Source organism: Manis javanica, chromosome 9, assembly GCF_040802235.1.
Source record: "Manis javanica isolate MJ-LG chromosome 9, MJ_LKY, whole genome shotgun sequence".
Lineage (NCBI taxonomy): Eukaryota > Metazoa > Chordata > Mammalia > Pholidota > Manidae > Manis > Manis javanica.
Genome location: NC_133164.1, coordinates 76,090,002 through 76,107,112, shown reverse-complemented (window position 1 = coordinate 76,107,112; position 17,111 = coordinate 76,090,002). Strand labels below are relative to the sequence as shown.

General features: G+C 42.8%; 1 protein-coding gene across 2 annotated transcripts in view; it reads right to left on the bottom strand.

The window, feature by feature from the left end:
* Nucleotides 1-17,111, bottom strand: part of PIEZO2 (piezo type mechanosensitive ion channel component 2) — a 480,163-nt gene that overhangs the window by 189,600 nt on the left and 273,452 nt on the right. For both annotated transcript variants that reach the window (XM_037001110.2, XM_037001111.2), the window contains exon 5: nucleotides 16,079-16,241. In XM_037001110.2, the coding sequence (XP_036857005.1) occupies nucleotides 16,079-16,241 (163 nt within the window). The remainder of the gene's footprint in view (nucleotides 1-16,078; nucleotides 16,242-17,111) is intronic.

Sequence of the window (17,111 nt, the reverse complement as noted above, 5' to 3'; positions counted from 1 at the left end):
AGCCTCTCTGAGGAGGTGACATTTAAGCAGAGATTTGAATGTCACAGAGTCACCAACTACGTGAAAATCCTTGGCAAGAGCATGCACGAAGACTCCAAGTGTCAGAAAATAGGCACTTGTCCCTAGACCAACTTCTTCCAATTTATCCTCCACGCTGTCCACTGATGGCCCTGTTCCCACCTGTGGGGCAGGCACTCATCCCCACACCTACTGGTTGTAGGTGAGTGAATGCTGGGACTGCAGAGAGGACAGACCCACCCAGTCATCAGCCCCTGTCCCCTGTGTCACCTTTGCTTCCTTTCTTCCCCAGTCATCCCATCAACAAACATGTCCCATCTTACCTTAGAAAACACACTCCATCCAGCCTTGAGTTGCCTCTCAAAGCAAAACATGCCAAGAGTTGACTAGGTGCCTGGTGCCACTTAATTCCCCTGTGCTTACTTTTTCTTGAACCCATTCGTCTTGCCAGAGGCTTTCAACTTCAGGCAAGTTCACTCTGGATTTGGTGAGACCAAATAATGACAATGGAACACTGGGGGTAAAAGGGTTTATACCAAGCTTTATTCTCACGGTAGCAGGTTGAATGCTAGAATCACATCTGCATCCAGAAAATCTGCAATCCATTTCAGCCTCTGCTGGCTGGGAACTGGGAAGAGCACTGGGTGGAGCTCTTTATGTAGCAACACAGACAACAATGGCTCACTGCCAACAGATATGTAAGCATGCACCTAAGCAGTAGGCCAGTTACATCACTGCATGTGTGCAGTGGACAAGTAGATTATGGTCAGGTGAGGATCCTGGCCATAGGAACTTCCATTTTCCCTACACTCCACCCCTCCAGGATTCTTGCCTCATGATCTATGCACCCTCAATTTCTGTAATGGTTCCTGTGCAAGAAAGTTGGTGCAATGTAACCAGATTCCACAACGGCAACAGAGGATAACAATGAAAATTATAATAATAGTTGTCTTCAAGGCTGAGAAGATCTACTGCCACAAAGTGGTCATTCCAAATGTATTCAAATTGGTTCCACTCAGATGAGTTCATGACTCATACTTTCCATGGGAGACCAATAGCCAAACTGACAGGGAGCTCCATGCACACCCAGCAAGCTGCAGGTTTGCTAAGGTGTGTGCCCATTCCATGAAGACATTAGAGGAGACTAACTTTATGGTGATAAGACATGTTTTAATGACACTAATATAGGCAAATCTTGTACATCAGGTAGGATGCATGCGAAAGAGTGGTCCTGTGGGGACTGTGATAGAAAGGGGGTCCCATCCAGGTCTAGTGTACCATACCTTTACTCCTCTTCCTGTGGGGGTTGCTGAGGGATCCATGTAAAGTGCTACGTATAGTTGCATGCACTGGCCATAGAGATAAAACAAAACCCCCCAGTAAGATGCTCCTACTTCCCAGCCATCTAGGGTACACTTAAGTAATCCATGGAGGACACTCTGCTGTTACTTCAGGAGGCCACCCTGTAAGGTGCCAGGAGGGCCAGCCATCACTGGTCCATGTGTCAAAACATCCAAGCTCACGTCCACTGAATGGAGTCTCCAGGGTTTACTGTAGTCAGGGCTGGTAGCAAAATATTATTCTGGTGGCCAAACCCCAGCTTCAACAATTCCTCCTTAGTTTGCATTTACAGTGGGATAGCAGAGGCAGCAGTGTGTGTTAGCATGTCTATGGGGCTCAATATCCCCTACCGGGCCTCCTCATTTAATTGCTGTAGCACTGTCCATATGCACAGAGCACCCTCATAGACTTTTGGTATCCAACTTCAGGCCATATTTTAACAAACCACTGTACCTCTCTATCATGCCTGCCCCAGTAGGATTATATGGTGCATGAAGCTTCTACTTTATCCCTAATTGTTGCACCCATTCTTGAAGTGCATGTCCAGTAAAGTGGGTGCCTTGATCACCTTCAATTACCTGCAGTTGGCCAGTGGCCACAAAGAGACACTCTAGGTTTCTTTTGATCATTTCCTGGTCTGCACAAAGCATAAGAAAAGCAAGCATAAGTCCAGTAGCTGTTCCCACAAAAGTCATGGCATATTAATACCCTTCTAGTATGGGCAGAGGTCCAATATAGTTTATTTGCCACCTGATGAGGGATAACAGCCCCTTAGCTATTATCCCATGTTTCTGTGAGACTTGGTGCAAGTAAGTCCCCTTGGGAGCACACAATACACTCCTGTCAGGCTCTGCTGACTTCTTCAAAGGCCAAAGTCAGGTCCCACAAACAGGCTACAGCCCACATTATCTTCTACCCTGCAGCAGCACATGTTGATGTAACCAATGGGCAACATAGGAGGCAGGTGTTTCTTTTAGCCAACATACCTGGGCCAGTTTATCTCCTTCATCATCTCCTGTGGATGCCAGTGGTAAATGGCCTGTCACATGACTTAGTGTAACTGTTTGACTAGAGGCCCATAAGTATTCCACAACTCTTGTCCCCAAAGCTATTGGTTACCAACCAACCAGTTGGCATGGTACCATGTTGGTAGTCACAGAGTCAAGCCTTGATAACAGGCTCTGTGGCCAGTGAGGCATGGTACACAGCAGCCAATTGTTTCTCTGTGAGATGTACTGTACCTCTACTCCTTTCCAGAATTGTAACCAGAATCCAATAGGTTGGCAAGTTCATTCAAGCCAGTGCCAGAGTCCGCAGCCATAACCATCTTTGGTCACATGGACATCCAACTCACAGGGCCTTAATGGGTTTATCAGACCTCAAGGCCTGCATGTTCTTAACTGCCTACTTTGCAGTGCGAAAGGCAAAACTGCCTACTTTGCAGTGGCAAAGGCAAATGCACATTTTTCATCCCAGCCACTTGATACCTTTTCGTACCAAACAGTATGAGGGCTTCAGAATTTGTGCCAAATGTAGGATAAGCACTTTCTAGTAGCCTGAAAGACTCAAACCTCTTGCAATAGTGTTACAGTTGTGTGTAAGAGAATCAGGAATAAGCATGACATCATACACAGTATTAGATGCTCTATTCCCAATGGGATTGGGCTTGTTTCACTCTGAAAGCCTTACCCCTGCATCCATCTATAATAGCAGAGGTCCTGGGAGACTGCTCAGGGTTACCATTAATCAGTGAGCATTCAGCTCCTGTTTCTCCCAGAGCCAGGACACATTGTACATTTACTGGGGACCAATGAATTGACATTCCAACATGTAGCCTCTAGTCTCTACTGGGTCCCTTAAGGCAGGTACCTCACCCCTCTCCTCATTCAAACTGTATTGCCCAATCATCTTTCTGTGGATGTCCAAGTGAGGACAGATCACTCTCCAACAGGATGTCTTGCAGGCACAAAGGCCAGACTTATGCTTTGTCTCTGGCTTCTGTTTCTTGGTCCTCAAAGGCTGAAATCATTGCTCTAATTTCAATTGTTGCCACAGCTCTAGTAAGCTTTTATTTGACTTCTCATCAAATTTCTTTTTGATTGCTCCTGCCCCTATCAAATAAACCCACATCTGGGTCCTCGTGACCTTCATGGGGCTCTTTAAGTCCTTCCTTTCAGTAGCAGACCACACTCCCTTCTGTGCCTGCATTGCTTCAGCCTCTCCCAAATCTGCCACAGTATGGGTAACTTCATTTATGGGTTGCCCTAAATAAGGGGCAAAAATGGCCAACTAAGGGCCCAAGGAGGGATGAGGGAGACACTTGCAGCACCATATCCCTCATCCCTGCCATAAACAGCTCCTGACCCAGATCATAACTTACTGGGTAATAAATGACATTTATCATACCTAACTCCTGTAACACCTGTTGGAGCTTGGCATATTCTGCCATCTAATAGGGGATGATGGTAAGTCACCCTGATTGGGTCACACAGTGCAAAGTGCAGCCATTACCTGCTTAAGAAGTGAATGATTCCCTGGGGTCTGGTGTTTATTCTGCAGTTGCTGCTGCAAGGCAGGATGAGTTTTCAGGGAAGCCAGCTTGACACAATGATTGCATTCATCCTTACATACCAAAGGCAAGGGTTTGTGCTGAAACAATGAATCCAAATCCACCAGCTCTGCCTGTGTATGGGGCAGAGCATACAGTGCTCCATGACCTGGGGAGGGGGATGCACCTCTTCTGGAGGAACCCACAGTTGCTGTGCCTTTATTTTCTTGACTTCAACTGGGAGAGATTTCAATAGAGAAGGGGTTGGTGCCTCCAGCACCACATGTACCTCCTCATTCTCCCAAGGCTCCTTCACCATTTCCAGGCCTGATGGCAGCTTTCTCAGTGCTCCACAGACTGCCTCTTCTGCTACATCCTTCACCTTACCCACAGTGCCTTGCAGTGGCACTATCAGTCTTCAACAGCTCTCTCTCATTCTCATGCTGCCTCATCTCATGCTTCTTGCAAGAGTATGTCCTCCTCCTTTGTGGCCTTTGCCTCTTCCACAGAGCCTTGCAGTGACACCATCTCATTCTGCAAATAATCTTTTACCTCCTCCATAGCCCTCACAGCTTGTGTTCTCACACTGCCTCTTCTTGTGCTTCTTTCAGAGCTATGTCCTTCTCTTTCATGGCCTTTGTCTCTTCCAAACGTGACACCACCTCATTCTTCAGCAAATCTTTTACCTTCTCCACAGCACCTCACAGCCTACATTCCTGTGCTATATCTTCTTGTGCTACTATTACATTCTTTACCTTCTCTGTAGCACCTCGCAGCATCACCATCTAAACCATCAATGAATGTTTTCCCTCCTTCATGAACTTTACCTCTTCTCATGCTTCTTATAAGAAGACATGCTTCTCTTTATGGCCCTTCTTAACATTGTGAGGAATAGCCAACCCATGGTTCCTGCCACCACGTGGGCACCCTTTTTCTCCAAGGATTTCCCTATTTGCAGAGGGCCTCCTCTACTGCCTCAGGCATCACCTCCACCTTCCCCAAGTCCTATGGAGGGCCAACTCCTCTGGGAGGATCACCCCCTTCAGACCATATGCCCATTGTGTGATACCTGGGTATCTCCCTATCCATAGGGGCAGCAGCCCGCTGAAGTACACCTCCCATGAGGGTAGCTTATTCCATTCTTCAGTCTGCAGTGAATCCTGGCAACTATGCCTAATGTGTCACTGGAGGCTTTCAGCTCCAGGCATGCATGTTCACTCTGAATTTGGTGAGACTGAATAATGACAATGGAACACTGGGGGTAACAAAGGTTTATTCTCATGGTGGGAGGTCAAGTGTTAGAATCACATCTACATCCAGAAAGTTTGAAATCTACTTCAGCCTTTGCAGCTGGGAGAGTACTGGGTGGAGCTGTTTATATAGCAACAGACAATAATGGCTCATTGCCAACAGGTGTGTAAACATTTGCCTGCACAGTAGGCCAAGCACATCATTGCGATTATGCCGTGGGCAAGTAGATCAGGGTTAGGTGAGGATCCTGGCCATGGGAACTTCCATTTTCTCTACACCGCTCTGATAGTGCTTCAAGTTCCAACTACTCCACCCAGTTAGAGGAACCATGTGATGTACTCACAAGGTGATTCCCAGGGAGGTAACAGCTGGGAGGTGCTTGCTGTGGTGGGGAGAGAGGAGAGGAGGTACTGCAGGGGGTTGGGATCCTGGCAGTACATCTTGGAGGTAGAGTTAGCAGGACCAGCTGGAGAACTTGGTTTGGAAGGAGGAAGGACGGAGGAGAATCAAAGTACTGTCTGTGTTTGTGTCTTTTTGATGAGATGGGGAAATCAGGAGTGGAGTAAGTTGGGAAATTCAATCCTGAAATGCCTTTCAGGTGTCTCGAGGGAGGTGGGCAGCAAGCATAGGAACCTGGAGTACTGAGGGTGGGACTAGAGAGGTCTAGGTGAGGCTCACCCACTGATGGATGGTTTTTTAAAGCCAGGGGTCTGACAAGATTACCTGGAGAGAAAGAGGAGGCCTGCCCTCAGGGACCACCGCAGCTGGATATGTCTGTTCCCCAAAACTTATCCCCATCTCTCTGCCCAGAAGCATCACATGCAGGAACCCAAGTGGAGAACCCAGAGTCAGCAGGTTTCCTTGCCTTGGAACATGTGTTCATGCTGCTGGGATCCCCTCTAAGGCTTCAAGGGCCCAGGTCCCAAGCCCTTTCCCCTGGCCTGCTTCATTTCCCCTGCAAGGAAAGCTGTGGTATGGCCCCCGTGCCCCCACCTACCATAGACCATATGCTTGAGGGGCATCTGCTGCTCTAGCCCTTCACCTCAGGTGAGTGGCCCATGAGAAATCCCCCTTAAGGAGGGAAATGTGGCCAAAATCGGCAGTCACCACACTTGTAAGAGGAGACAGAGGAAGAGACCACGGCTAGAGCCACCTAAGTGGCAGTCAGAAAGGCACATATGACTTTAATAATAAATGACTCATAATTCAATTATAGAATTGCTATGGAGGTAGATTAAGTCAAATAGAAATCTCTGGTCAAGAACTTTTGGGAGGTTAGGCACATGTATTTCCCTGAACTCTCTTAGGATTGAGCCACTGTGATTTTTTTTATTAAGGTATCATTGATATACATTCCTATGAAGGTTTCACAAGAAAAACAATTTGGTTGCTACATTCACCCATATTATTGAGTCCCCCCCATACCCCATTGCAGTCACTGTCCATCAGTGTAGTAAGATGCCACAGAGTCCCTACTTATCTTCTCTGTGCTACATTGTCTTCCCCATGACCTCACACCACCTCATGTGAACTAATCATAATGCCCCTCAATCCCCTTAATCCTCCCTCCCCCCCCCCCCCACCCTCCCATTTGGTAACCACTAGTTCCTTCTTGGAGTCTCTGAGTCTGCTGCTATTTTGTTCCTTCAGTTTTTTTTTTTGTTGTTATACTCCACAAATGAGGGAAATCATTTGGTATTTGTCTTTCTCTGCCTGGCTTATTTCACTGAGCATAATACCCACTAGCTCCATCCATGTTGTTGCAAATGGTAGGATTTGTTTCTTACTTATGGCTGAATAGTATTGCATTGTGTATATGTACCACATCTTTTTTATCTATTCATCTACTGATGGACACTTAGGTTGCTAATATATCTTGGCTATTGTAAATAGTGCTGCAATAAACATAGGGGTGCATATGTCTTTTTAAATCTGAGATCTTGCTTTCTTTGGGTTAATTCCTAGGAGTGGAATTCCTGGGTCAAACAGTATTTCTCTTTTTAGTTTTTTGAGGAACCTCCATACTGCTTTCCACAATAGTTGAACTAGCTTACATTCCCACCAGCAGTGTAGGAGGGTTCCCCTTTCTCTGTATCCTCGCCAGCATTTATGATTCCTAGTCTTTTTGATGTTGGCCACCCTAACTGGTGTGAGGTGATATCTCACTGTGGTTTTAATTTTCATTTTCCTGATAATTAGTGATGTGGAGCATCTTTTCATGTGCCTGTTGTGAGCCCCCGTGATTTTTATAAACATACCACAGTGCTTGAGGTTTTTCAGCATTTTTGTACCAGAATCCCTGGGGCCCTCCATTGGAAATGCTTTCTAAGCCTGCCAAATGGAGAGAGATGAAAGAGAGGCAGGGTCTGTTCTGTGAGCCCCACTGCCCAGGCTGGGCCAGAACTGCCATTAGTTATGCCAGGCTGCCTTCCGAACAGGCTGGCAGGCTTTCTCCCACTAAGCTATCCATCTGGTGATGTGTAAACACTCGTGCTGCAAGCGCGATCAGCTCACTCCAACATGTTTATCAACAAGGAGCCTTGCTGATTGAGTTTCCTGTCCCTGGACTGGAAAGCGACTTGATTGTGGTCTTGGAGCTAAGAAGGAATAGCTGTAAATAAAGATTTAGTTGCCTTGGTTCCTGAGCTACCTTAGAAATTAAAGACAAAGAGACCCTTTACAGTTTAAAAAGCCAAACAAAATAATACATATCATTACTGTCCATGTTAAAAATTGACAACTTATCTGAGAAAATGTAAACTTACTGCCTCTCAAGGTACTTGATTTCACAATGCACAACGCACCCACCTCTCACTTCACATGAGGATGCTCCCGGTGCTGCAGAATCAGCTGTGTGCAAGGTCACACTACCCCCTGTGCCGGGGCTGGGGCCTGAGTGCACAGCAGCCTCTGCATGTCACCCCTCAGCCCCCTCTCACCTTGCAGCCCAGCCCCATTAGTCACAGCACTGGCAGTCATTTCCAATCGACTTGGGACAGGGAAGACGCAGTAAATTACTTTTGGTAGATACCTCTGCACTAAAATATTCAACCTGGGTTGGAATAAATCCTAAGGATCATCTGGGAATCTTTAAGAAGATAGATTACCAAGCTCCACCTCCAACTTCCTAAGTCAGAAATTCAGTGAGTGAATCCCAGGATCTGTATTATTAAAGAGCTGCTGTAGGTGATTTTGAAGCCAGCCTAAAATCCACTCACTGCCTGGCCTCTGCAACCACTGATCAACTAATTCTGCATTCAGCTAACAAAGCAAAAATTGAAATAATCTGAATTCCTAGGCAGATTCCATTAACTGGAAATAAACTGAAGTAATTTATCTGTGAACCTCCTTCAGGTTTCAGTCAACCTTTAGATCTTAGACTAGAGCTTTTTATGCAGCTGAACCCATTTTCCTCTTATTTGTGGTTAAAACCAAACTATTAAGAACATTTTGATGACAGTGTATCAAAGTCACAGATAATGAGCCAAAAGATCAGCGAGGCAAAGAGAGCAGTTTCCTAAAGTGTCACGAGTTGCTTATTCATTGTTTATTATTAAAAGTTAACAATTTACCTTAACAGAATGGGTTCTTCTCAACAGAAGGGCCCAAGGAAGGAAAGGCAAACATTGTGTCGCTGTGGAAGAAAACTGAGCCCCACACCATTCCCTGCAAAGCAAACGGTCAGAGAAAGGAAGAGGCTTATCTGCTCTGTGTCACGTGTGTTATGTAAGCCTAGCATGGTAGCTTGTACGGGTAAAGCAAATATTTCATTCTCTTACTACACTTGTTTTAGGATTACTTTTCCGAACTTGTAAGAGCAGTTTAAGTATTCCCTGATTCATTTGGAAAGGTGAGCATAAAGATGTATGCTTTCAATCGCCTTCTGTAGAGCAATGAGTTTCACAGAGGCTGGTAAAGACAAACGGTGTTAGCGGCCAGTGGCCAGTTAAATTACCCAGGACACTCAGGATCTGTGGAGCTTTAAGAAAAACAGTCCTGGTACCACCACACACATTCACCTGCCTCCCAGAGATCCTGATTGATTAGGTCTGGGATGGGCGTGGCTATGGAACCTTTGAAAACTTGCTGGGTTAAATCATCAAATTAGAGATTGCAATCTTTAAAAATCATTTTGAACATCATTTGAAAGGGAAATGGCAAAGTGGAGATTAACCAGATTGGAGTGACCATTTATTTTAAAGGTTTTATCTCTGATATTTAATTTTTTAAAAAATCACTTAACAGAACACTATAAAACCAAATCAGTGTTCACACACACACACACCCAGACACAACTCCTATATCATCCACTTAGTTTGTCCTTGGTTACAGAAATTATTACTGAACCTGAACCACCCATTTTCTCTTAAGAACCAGCCAAATTTACCTTTTCTAACTGACATGCCCTTGTACTCCTATTAGAAATAAAAAATTCAGGGAGTCATGACAGAAGCAGCATTTTGAGGAGACACAAATCTTCCTGCTGCTCAAAAGTTTGCTTAAAGATTCAAGATTCATATAATCACTTGTGGTGGACTAAGAAGTGAACAAAGTACTCATCTTTGTTATTAAAATATTAATGGCCATGCAAAGCTATAGCCTCTCTGACACCCCACTTTCATCCCCACCCTCCAATCCTGACCCCCACTCCAGTCAGAACACCTTATGGAGCCTGAGCTCTGCTCCCAGCACTGTGCCAGGTCCAGCGTGGGCCCCCAAGGTTTGGAGTCACACAGAGGAAACAAGCCAGCATATATACCTGTTTATAAAATGAGAATATAAGACCCTAAGATCATTGCAAGGAAAAGGGGATTGCATCTGACCACAGGGATTTGGAATGCTCTATTCAAGTTATTCACAAAGCAAATGTGATGAAAAAAAGAGGGGGAGGGTTGGGACAGAGGTTTTGGAAAGCAAAGCAAGGAAATAAAATATAATCCTTGTTAGATATTAGTTTTTGACTATCCTGGCACATAGTAGGTAGTGAAAAAATAAGCATATCCATAGATGAATCTGTATCCTCCTCTGTAGTTACAGCAAAGAGAGATCAACGCATACAGACATGTGGGTCTTCCCTGGCCCTGCTAAATCCTCTGAGAGTTTGGGGTTGAAGCAACTCTTTGCAGACAACTCCAGCTGTGCTTTGTTGCTTTTGTTTTACACCTTGGATGCCTTTGTACAAGCCTCTGTGTTGATTGGTCAGCGCTCAGTCAAGTGACTTGACAAGTGTATGAGTTCTACATTGTGGAATTACTTTGCTAACTCAGGGTTTTTTGCAAGAGCAAGACAGACATGATCCTTTCCCTCATGGAGCTCACAGTCCAGTAAAGGAGACAGGGAAAACAACAAAACAAAGCACTACGGAGAATGATCCTAGATTGCAGTAAGCATAGAATAGACAGGTGGGTCCAGCGACAGGGAACAATCTGGGAGGCTTACTGTGGGAGGCCAGTCAGCAAAAGTCTCTGTGGGAAGGAGGGCACCCAGTGATGGAGCAGGAACCGGCCATGCAATTAACAGGATTGACCTTTGCGGCAGAAGGATGAGAGCTGTATGCTCTGGCACAGAGAGGGAGAGGGAAGGAGCCCAGGGCCAGGATGGGGAGGCAGGCCGTGCCCTGACCATGCAGAGCCATGGCCCTCAGAGATAGAGTCTGAATCTTATTCTCTTTGCATTCTTGGGACTCCAATGAAGGGTTTTATCTAGAGTGGTGGCATAATTTGATTTATAATTTTATAAGAATAATCCAGACACTGTGTGTGGTGTCCACGGGATAGGGAGGCTGGGAGTGGCACACCCACTGGAAGTTCTTTCAGGGTCTAGTTGGGCGGTGGTGAGTGCTGGGATGAGGATGTGGGAGTGAAGATGGAGGGAAGCGGATGATTTCAGACAAAGCCTGAAGGTAGCGCCCAGGGACTTGTCAATGTTACTGCCTGAGGGGCCCAAGGAATCCAGCATCACATCCGGGCTTCTGGCTGCAGCGACTGAGTGGAGAGTGCTTCTGCTGATGTAGGCGGGAGGTCAGCAGGAAGGCTGCCTGGTGTAGGGGGAGGGCTGCACCTCCTGCCCCCAAACACACCACTATGAAAGAAACATGGGGAACGAATGGATGTCAAATAGGTCACAGTGACAGTTCCATTGCAGGGGTACTCACAGTTTAAAGAGGGGTGGAAGGCGCCATCACCCTCTAAAGAGTGACTTGGACTTCTGTGGTGATGTGGGAGTTCTGGTGGCAGAGCAGGTTGCAGGCGTGGGGCACACTGGTTCTTCCTGTCTCAGCACATACCTGACTATTCTACCCTTATGGAAGGACCTGGGGCTCTTGATTTCCCCAAACGTTTCCCATGTGGGTGTTTTGTTATCTGCAATTGAAATGCACATTGCCTATCAAATATTCCAAGGACAGAGAAAAATATTCTGAGAATTTCTAAAATCATTGACCTAGAAATATTATTAAAGATAAAAGGCTACTTTGGACTTCTGATTCCTTCAAAAGAAGCAGAGAATAGGTGACACTGTGAAATCAATTAACAAATGCATGACATAGAAAGGAAGGTAATGGCTTCATTTTAACAGTTTAAAGATATTTGAGCTGTGCTAATCACTAATTCTTTAAGTTATTTTTACTATTGGCCACATATTTGAGTCCAGTCTAGGCTAAGTTCACTCAGTTAGCATACAGTCAGTAATAACATACCTGCCTTTCTATGTGATAATGACTCCGCTGACTGATGGGTCACGTGGGCATGCTCCCCAGGTGCTTTTATCACAGGAAGGGATGAGCAGGAATCTGTGCTCTCACTTTGTGTCCAGTGAGATGTAGTGGGAAGATGCAGGTGGAATAAAGTTAGTTACAGATGCAAAGTTAACTAGTCTGTGACAGATACTCAGAGTGAAGCTCATACTGGAACACTGAAACTTTCCTGAAACTTCCTTGAAGACAACAGTCCAATGATGTTCTCTAATTAAAACCTTTTTCTTTATTTAAGCTAATGGCCTCTAAAATTAGTAGAATTAAAAATTGCACCCAAACTGAATAGCTCACCCAGAGAAGGCAGAGCAAGGGCTGCATTCTGAAGGATGTGTGATAGTACATTCTTGCCCAGTTTCTGAGAATGACTGGGAGAGGCACACAAATCATGAAGCACAAGGCACATACATACATGGTGACAGGGCAGCTTCGTACCATTCAGAACGGTTTGTGTTTCAGATGGTCATGTCTGTATGCTTGAAAAACCAGAGCCTAGAAAACTTTTAGGGGACTTTGGACTAAATCTCAGGTGAGAGCTGAGCAGATGCTGAGTACCTGACTGGAAGGTGATAATAAAAAGATTGTTTCTCTCCATTCTTTGTCTTCTGCTCTAATAAAAAAGCTACTTGAGCCTCAGAGCTAAACCTGGATCTACAGCCAAGATGGGCACTTTGTGCCAGAATGCTGTTGCCTAACAGATATTAGGTGTTAGAAAGGAGGGTGCAGTTTTTGAGGTCCAGAATGAATTTCCAAATGTTGTTAGCAGGACCTCGATGTTGCATCCCTGAGTTTTTAACAGATGATGGATGACTTATTCTGGAATATTCCCTTTATCCTTCAGATTTGATTTGTCAGACTATTTAGAAGATGCCTCTTTAAACCAACCAAATCATGACTGAAATTCCTATTTAAATAAAGATTTATCATTAATTTGGTTTAATAATAGATTAAAATACTACTTGCTTCAAACAAACAAGGCCTGAGATCTCATTAAATAGCTAGAAAGAGCAAGCAGTACAAAAATATGCAAGATGATATCAGTTTGGTGGAATTACACAGTGTTTCATTGCACAAGTGACCCTTTTCTACACAATTAATTTGATTTTCATAACACAATTCATTTTTTAAAAGATTTTAGAATTGGAATATTTCCCTGTCACGATTTGTAGCTTTGCTTCTGAATTAAAGTGAGCAAATAAACAAGAGCACAGACGGTCAGTTGAAAGAGAGCCTTTTACGGCATCTGAGTTGGTTGCCTTCCTGAGGTCTGCCCTCCGCAAAACAAAAGGCAAGGGTCTCCACCCACTTCTAGCTGGTCTCCACTTCCCTTGAGTGCTTTTGGGGGGAATCCTTGGATTTGTGGTGTCCTTTAAAACAGCAAATTTGAGCCTCATTATGAAACTGATGAGGATTAGGAAACACTCTTGAGTCTTCTCTGGGGATTAGCTGCTACTTTAAAACAATGCTGGATTTGGGAAAGAATCCTCCCAGGCACCAGCAGATTAATCTTGCCATTTCTCCATTAAGACAAACACTATCCTTTCAAAGGATCCTGAAAACCAAGCCTTCTAATACAAACACCAAGATTTATAAGTAGCAGGAAGTATGCTGGAGCCTTCAAAAATAAAATAAATTCCCCTACTTATTTTGGCTGTGTCTTCCATTCTTTTTAGATTTGAGCCTGACTGTCCACATGTGAGAAATATTTCCTTGTGGATCCACCTCAGAAGTTCACACTCCAGCCTGTTCCTCCCAGGATACCTGGTAGCTTGGAATGTGCTAAGAGAATGGAATTAATATCTAAATCAGGCCAAAATAACTTTAAATGTGAAGGAAATCAACCTCATAATAATGACATTTAGTATTTTCAAAGCCTAAACAAATAATGGTTAGAGTGTCTTATTGCTTTCTTTAAATGATAGAATAACATATAAGGCACAGATATTTACACAAATTTCAAATGGAAGAAATACTGTAATTTTAATTTTTGAGAATTGAGTGCAGTCAGAAAGGAAACATAATTTTAGAGCTGACCCATGTAATTGCTTTGTGCTTTCTTCTTCACCAGTTGTGGGATCTTAACCATTACCTTCTGTTGGTCAGTATACGTGTTCCTAGTTTTATGGCAACAGGACATTTGTCCATGTTCTTTTTTTTTTTAAATTTGTGGTACTTTATTATGGCAGCCCTTGCCAGAGGTTCTTTTTAAGAAGCTTTGTAATTAATTCATTTATGGTTGTCTGTTAGGAAAGGCACAGAAGGGATTCTTTTGCTGAGTGGGCTGGCTTCAACCCCCCATTCAATTTACTTTTCTATCATTCTAAAAGAATCCTGAATTTGATATTGCTTTAGTACCTTTCAAATTGGAGATGAGTAGAATGAGGTGAGCAAGTAGCATTTGATTAAGTAACCCAAATGAGCAGGCACTGCACTAGCTGCTTTTATTTGACTTTTCGTTTAGTACTCACAACTTTGTGATATAATAGTAGTATTATATTCATTTTGCGGAAGATGAAAGAGAATGAACAATTTCTCAGTGTCACACAGTCACTAGTCTGACTTTAGAGTCCACTCTATTTTCAATAAATCTTTGCCTTCCATCTAAAATATAAGGGCCACTGAAAAATAGTCTTGCCTTTATAAACAATAATGAAAAATCCTAAATCTGGAAAGCTTAATGGGTTTACTTTTACTAAGTTTGTATAAATTTGGTAAGGATTATTTAAGCCACATTATTTTCAAAACTATAAATATTACAAATAAAATTCAAATGTAACAATAGAGGTTAAGATACTAACTTTTGTCTTAAAATTGAAGTCAAAAAGAAGAAAAAGTACTTCAATAGTTTTACCCATTTTTAAGACACTAATGTGTACTTTGTAGACATGATGCATGATGTGGTTAGTTGTTACCTTGCTATAAGTGCTTTTACACCAACTACCTTTTTCACATTTGTCTTAAAAATAGCAGAATATTGATATACAATGTGACTGTATATTTTTTGCCCAGAAGGATTTAGGCAATAATATCATTTCCAGTTTGCATAGGTCTATTGAATTACATCCTCTCTTTCTTGCTTTTTAAGGCAATTTGCTGCTTATTTGTGAGCACATAAGTATTTTGAAGGAATGAAGAATTTTCTTGCTATGTCTTTGTGGTTACCATTCTCAATATGTTTTCAGTTAATTCAATTAATCTCAATTAACTTCAGTTTTACAGGTTCAATTTCTTGCCAAAGCTAATGAATGAGAACATTTGGTAGTTGTATCTTGTGTCAAGTGTCCAAAGGAAGTCTTTTCAGCAACTTTATTTCTGTATAAATTTCATCTTTCAATTACCAGATCTCTTACTGTTTAAAATCCATGTCACCTAGGCTCACATAACAAAGAACAGTTACTAGGATATAGCCATGTTCCAAAACAGGTCAGCGGACAGGGTGACAACTTGTCCAACACACTTCCCTCCATGTTCTGTAAGGAAATCTGACATGTTCCCTGGTCCAGCAGTTATACCTGAAACACTTTCCACTAAAATGTAACTAGAAATTAATTAATTAATTAATTATCTAGAAATTTACATACATTTTACTCATTATATTTACCTGTTTTCAATTTTTATGCTTTTTCAAATGTATTTTTTTTCTCTTAAGTGCTTTAAAATAAGTTGATCAAAGTATGACAGGTTAATACAACTCTACTCTGAAAAGCAAGATGCACAGACTGGAAAGCTTCCTTTCGAGATAGAATTAACTTTTTTTCCCCCAAAACTACCAGTGTTGTTATTTCTCTAAATGTTTTGCAATAACTAAGATTATTTGCAATGACTAGACTAATGTGCCATCATACTTCAAATGTGAAAGCTTAACCACTAAGGTAAATTAGATGTGGTGAAAAGAACACTGGATCAAGTCTGGCCCTTACAGGCTGACGCCTCACAAAAGGCACCCACGTTCCCTAAACTTGTCTCCTCGTGGCCAAGGTGTGGACGAGGATGCCTGCCCATCAGAACTCCACCAGGGACCTGGGCAGAGTAGTTGTTAACACTGAAGCCAAGCGCGGCAAATCGTAGAGTGCTATGCATATCTCACAATTATTATTCCACTTCCATGACCTAATAAGGATCAACGCCTTCGGAAATCAAATAAGGAAGATGCATCAGTTCAGATTTACCAATTCTTCATTTTCAAACTCCTGGTTATATTGTGCTGCTTCTTCTGTCACTGGTTTCTGGACAATGTTTCTGCAGACGAGCCAGATAGTCAGACTGGCAATGAACATCCCGATATCAGGTACAAACACTCTGATTCCATTGCCAGCGTCAGCACCCTTTAAGCTACGGAGGGGAGAAAAAGGGGTAGGAAATTTAGTTCTTTTTATATTTCTACAGTTAAATATATTAAACATGTTTGAGTCTTAGTGATTTAAAATAAGGGATGCCTGTTTCTGCCTAGAATGTACCAAAAGCTTTCATCGCCTCAGAGTCTTATGTTACCTACTAAAATTCAGGAAGGTTCCGGGGTTTCACTGGAGAAATATTATAAAGCTCCCTAAACCAATTCTTACTCCTCAAGCATGTTAATGAACTATATTATCATTAAATAAACCACATGTCCAGTACAGATACAGGTGTTTGCAATCTAGCTGAAGCAGTTAAAAACTAGACATATATAGCAGCTAGGGAGGTATTTTATCTTAGGTGTAAATCAAAATTAGAAGAGAAAAATAGAGATAATTTTAGCAGTCCTAGAATCCAGGACCTCTCCATTATTTTGAATACTTAGTTGATTTTGTTTTCAATACTGTTCCAAGAAAGGTAGATCCATTATGTTTCTTCTTTTAATCTTGGAGAACTAACAGTGAACTTAGAAGATTTGGGGTCAATTGTAAGAATGGCACTGACTAGCTGCACCCTAGGGAACTCCGTATCCTACATTCTTGTGCCCAAGACATATACTGTTTGTCTATATCCTCTCACCTGACTCAAATGAAAGTGACTCAATATGTACAAGAGGAAAAACTTAGGGACAGGAAGCAAAAGGTTGGACTATGTATCATATTAAGATACATATTTTTTCATAAATACTTTATGTAATTAAATGCATATTATACTTATTTACATTACATATATTATATATATTTGGGTAAAAACATAAAAATCTAAGAAATAGCAAGACCCCCATCACCTAGAAATAACCAGTGTTAA